Below are 4,632 nucleotides of genomic sequence, written 5' to 3'. Positions count from 1 at the left end.
AAGTACTGCAAAGGCAACTGAGACAGCTCCCTGTACAACAGCTTGTAAGGTACCTGCTTGAGCCCAGCACAACGTAAACAGAAGTCACGCTGGACCTGGACCATACCATCTTCCAAAGCCAAATCAAAATATGACTTACCAGCGGGTAAAACACCTTTACCTAGCCGCAGGACGGAGACAATCCTATCAGGACCCCAGACCTCAGCACCATAACAGAGAACCGAACGGACCTGGGTGTCGAACGCTTGAAGCCGAACGGCAGGAGCCCACACCCTGTTCTCATCCAACCGATTACTAAGACCGAACATAGCCCGTCGCCCTGCTTCCAAAAGTTCGTTGACACAACTCGCAAACGGGGACGCAGGGCCCCAATAGAGACCCAAGTACCTAACGCGACCACACCAGTTAATAGGACTAGGAACAAGTAAACTACCAACCATGGGTGGGTGCCAAAGCGACCCATCAGTACGGAGAGGAAGCATGAGCCTCACCCCCTCAAACGCCCTCTTAACGACATCAACGGAAGCAGCCACAACAAGGGCCTCACATTTCCGAACGTTGCAGCGCATACCAAAAGCAGCACAGAACTCAATAAGCAGCTTAAGCGAGAACTGGAGGCGTGCCAACGAGGTCGCGAACAAAGTAAGGTCGTCTGCATAGAACAACAGAGGTAACCGACGATCATTAATGACAGGACATTCGTGTGCACGTGTGTTGAACCATTCGTCCATGTATGTATGTATGTCGGTGGGAAGGACGAACACCGCCATAAGAGTCTGTGCATGTGTACGACTGTGTGCTCCTGGTGGGCCATGGGCGGGTGCTCGCACGTGTGTATTTGTCGCTGTACGGATAGAGCCAGCCGGCTTATGCTTTTGTCACGCCGCTGGCTTTACCGACGATTTGGAACCGACGGGAATGCCGTACGTGTGTCGGCATCGTCGTGTGCACCCACCTGCGACTGGCCCTGTATTCCCACTTGTGCTTCCGCGGGGCCGTGAGCTCACCCGGCGGAGACCTCGGTGAGTCCGTACGGCGCGATGCAGTGCAGCGGAGCCCCCTGCCTGCCACCTTACTCGGGGCTGTGTATCGCACCGGGGCTGACGTAGCACCTCCCCTCCCCTGCAGGGACGTCACCCAGGCGGTCCACACCGCAATCGCCGCGTTGGCGTCGCAGCTGCCCCCCCTCCCGCCGCTGCAACCCGGGGAGGCGGTGCAGCTGATGGCATGGGCCGGGGCGACCCACGGCGCCGGCGGCAGCGGCGGCGGCAGCGGCGGCGGCAGCGGCGCTGCCGCGGCCGGAGGCGGCGGCGTCGACGATTGGGATTCTTCCGGGTCGGCTGGGCGGCCGCCATTGGCGGGGGGAGATGGCGGCGGCTCCGCTGCCGCGGAGGCGCGAGCCGCCGTGACGCTCTGGTCCCTGGCGGCGTGCTGTTTGCGGTGCCTGCGGCCTGAGTTCCTGACGGCGCAGGTGTTGACGGAGGCGTCGGTTCCGCTGGCGGGGGCCGTGGCGCTGCCGTCGCCGCGAGCGCTGGCGTCGCTTCAGCTTCGTTGCGTGCTGGTGGCGTCGGGCCACGTCAGCTACAGGGAGTTGATGCCAGTGCGTACGGCAGCGGCGGCGGCGGCTATGTCAGCGGCGGGTCATGCGTACGGCGATCCGCTGCTTGCTCCGCTGAGCCTGGCTCTGGCAGGCACGCCGCAAGCTTTCCAGGTGCTGGCGTTTCGTTTGGCTTCGTTTGGCGGGGGAGAGATGAGGTGCTGGCGCCATGCAACTAGGGCAACATGCCGTACAAATTGTACGGCTCATGCGTACACATGCGCACGTGCAATTGCACGTGGACATCCAATTTAGAGACCGTGGTGACCGCAGGCTTACGAGCGGGGGGCCTGTACGGATCTGTACCATTGCCTGTAGCGTGTACGGCGCAGGAAGCTCACGGCAAGAGCTTGGCCCCACGCCAGGAGGATTCAATGACACCGCCATCCGCATAAGGCCCTCATCTGCGTAACTTCCTCAGTTACTAACCCCCTCTTCCCCAATGGGCCCCTAATGGCAGTTGGACTTGGTGCAATGTTTTCCCGCATGAACGTATTTTTCGTGTCGTAATGGCCGTACAGGTGCAGGTGCTGCTGCAGACTCTGGACGCGGCCCACTCGGCAGCTCAGCCTGGGCCTCCCCTGGAGCTTGCGGCCGCCCTCGTGGCCGTGTGCCTGAGCTACGCCGCCGGCACCGGCGCCGCCACCGCGCCGGAGCTGTGCGTGGCGCTGTCGTCGCGCCGTGCCGCCTTGGATTGTCTGCCGTACACGCTGCCGCGGCTGCTTTCCCGGGCACCTTGGAGCTCGTCCTGCGAGGCGGTTGCCCAGGCGCTGCTGGCGGTGGCGCGGGAGGGGCTTCGGCGGGAGGGGGTTGGGGCTGCTGAGGGGGAAGGTACGAGAGCTACCGTACCGGGACCTTGGTTATGTGCGATTGTGGGCGGGGAGAAAGGGTTGGACCTCGCTGGTCAGGATGCTGCGACGAGGGACGCTCTGGGTGTTGTGCTTGCTTGCTTGTGGGCGCTGCGGGATGTGTTGCCCGCGTACACGTATGATCAGTTGCACGCGGCGCTGAGCTGGCGGACGTTAGCGAGGGTAGTGCATGTCCTGAAGTGAAGGCAGTTGGGGGGTTGTTAGTGGGTAGGAGGAGCTAAGTGTGTAGCGCTTGCCGTTCGTCGAGCACGAACTGCCGGAAGGTGTTGTACGGGGGGATCTGTCAAGCATAAAATTCTCTATTTCATATGCTGCGATAATATAGTATTTTACTTACATGTTGAGGTACGCTCAGTAGTTTCAAAACGTTAAGCTGTTTGCATCCTAGCGTGACAACCCGCTTACGACGTCCACGCGCAAACTGGGAAAAAAGGGCCCAAACTTAAGTAATTATCACATGACACAATATTTGTGCATGGTTATCCTGGTTGTATTGTAAGGTTAGCCTTTCGCACCAACGGCTTTCCGGTATTACCATAGAAGACGGCAGCAGTTGTATGTGTTCTAGGGACTTGGAACCATGAGCTTTCAGGTATACAATCTTAGTAAGCTGGCCAGCGATGAGCCTAGCGAGCCAGTTGGCACGCGTAGACATCATTTTCCCGGCCACTTTGCAGGACCTTGCCAAGAATGGAGGTCGTGAACTTGCTAGCTACGAAAATCAGGTTGGGGCATGTTGGCTACCGTCTCTCGGTGTTGCGCGCAATCGCGCGACTCTAACCGACGCTCCTCGGTGCAGGCCACGCGTGAGGTGGAGGGGTTAGTCTTTAAGCTTGCAAACAATGTATCGCAACTTCGAAAATTGGTCGACAAATTGGGGACTGCAAAGGACACGCTGGACCACCGACACGCCATTGCGGATGTGAACATCACGATTCAGGAGGTGAGCCAAGCCAACGGCTTGGGCGCTACACCTATCCTTCCCTTTTTCGCAAAACACACTTTGCCGCTGTCCACCTCCTTGCATCTCCTCACTCCTGCCAATGGCCATCACCACACATCTTTATGTTCCTCCTCGCAGTTGGCCAAGAGCATCAAGGAAAAGCTCACGGTGCTGCACGACGGCGTCCCCGCGACGTCGTCAGGCCGACCCGCCGGGTCGGTTGCCTTGGGCCCCGCCGCACCTTCGGCCGAGCAGCAGCTCAAAACTAAGCGATTGCTGCAGGACTTTGCCAACATCCTGAAGGCAAGTTGGCTCGCTGACGCCCTTGAACTCCAGAGCTCCTAGATCACGGCTACTGGACCCGGGTGCCCGGGGGGATAAGTCAGCACCGGTATCACACACACACACACACACACACATAGGGACTACAACGAACGGGAGTTGAGGGACGCGGCACAAGGGCAGAGCCAGTGGTGGTGGTGGTGGTGGTGTCCCCCAGCCTGCCTGCCTGCCTGCCTGCCTGTCATCACCGTATTGCACCATGTTGTTATCCTGCGCCGTGAGCCGTATGTTCCCAGAGGCCGTCTGAAACCTGGAGGGGGGGAAAGAGGGACCAGTAACAGAGCACGAGCTCTGCGCTGAGCAGGAGGGGCCCGAGGCGGGCTAGCACGTGGGCACATGTTGGTCGGACGGAGGCGTTACTTCCCTCCGTGGCTCTCTCCAGCTCCCTCCGTCACCTCACATCACCTCAGCCCCCCCGCACCACCCCCCCCCCGCACCCGGGGGACCCACAGGACTATAAAGCCGTTCAGCGGGCGGCGGCTGAGCGGGAGGCGGCCTCTCTGCCCCGCCAGCAGCCCACCGCCTCCAGGAGGGGCCCCGCGGCAGGTGGGGGGCTCTCCAGGGGGGAGGGGAACCCCGGCGAGTGCGTGGGTGGGTGGGTGGGTGGGGGTATAGCGTCCCCGCGCACATCCGGAGTCGGGCTTGAGGTTTCCAGGTGATGTAGTGTTGGGGGACGGTGTAGTAGCTGGCCGCTGAAAAGGCCTCTCGTGATGCTGGTGGTCGCGCTTAGCGCGTATTTGCAGTTGTTCACGGTGCCGTACACTGTACCGGCTACTACACCAGGTACCTTTCCGTTGCAAGGTGGTTGGCTGAGAGAGTGGTTGGCAGTGCGGCCGCCCATGGGGCCGGGGGGCTACCTAGTGGTGGCTGAGGGCGGGGGG

The 4,632-nt window shown here is 60.8% G+C and overlaps 1 protein-coding gene across 1 annotated transcript in view; it reads left to right on the top strand.

Annotated features, from left to right (window-relative positions):
* Positions 1-4,632, top strand: part of syp2 (uncharacterized protein) — a gene marked incomplete at both ends in the record, with an annotated part of 25,175 nt that overhangs the window by 19,113 nt on the left and 1,430 nt on the right. Inside the window, 6 exons of the mRNA XM_002946578.1 lie at positions 1,129-1,711; positions 2,119-2,406; positions 3,144-3,191; positions 3,266-3,409; positions 3,548-3,577; positions 4,204-4,297. Coding sequence (XP_002946624.1) covers positions 1,129-1,711; positions 2,119-2,406; positions 3,144-3,191; positions 3,266-3,409; positions 3,548-3,577; positions 4,204-4,297 — 1,187 coding nt within the window. The remainder of the gene's footprint in view (positions 1-1,128; positions 1,712-2,118; positions 2,407-3,143; positions 3,192-3,265; positions 3,410-3,547; positions 3,578-4,203; positions 4,298-4,632) is intronic.

This window comes from Volvox carteri, assembly GCF_000143455.1.
Source record: "Volvox carteri f. nagariensis unplaced genomic scaffold VOLCAscaffold_3, whole genome shotgun sequence".
In the NCBI taxonomy this organism is placed as follows: Eukaryota; Viridiplantae; Chlorophyta; class Chlorophyceae; order Chlamydomonadales; family Volvocaceae; genus Volvox; species Volvox carteri.
The sequence above is the reverse complement of the archived record's forward strand: the minus strand, read 5'-3'. Positions and strand labels throughout refer to the sequence as shown.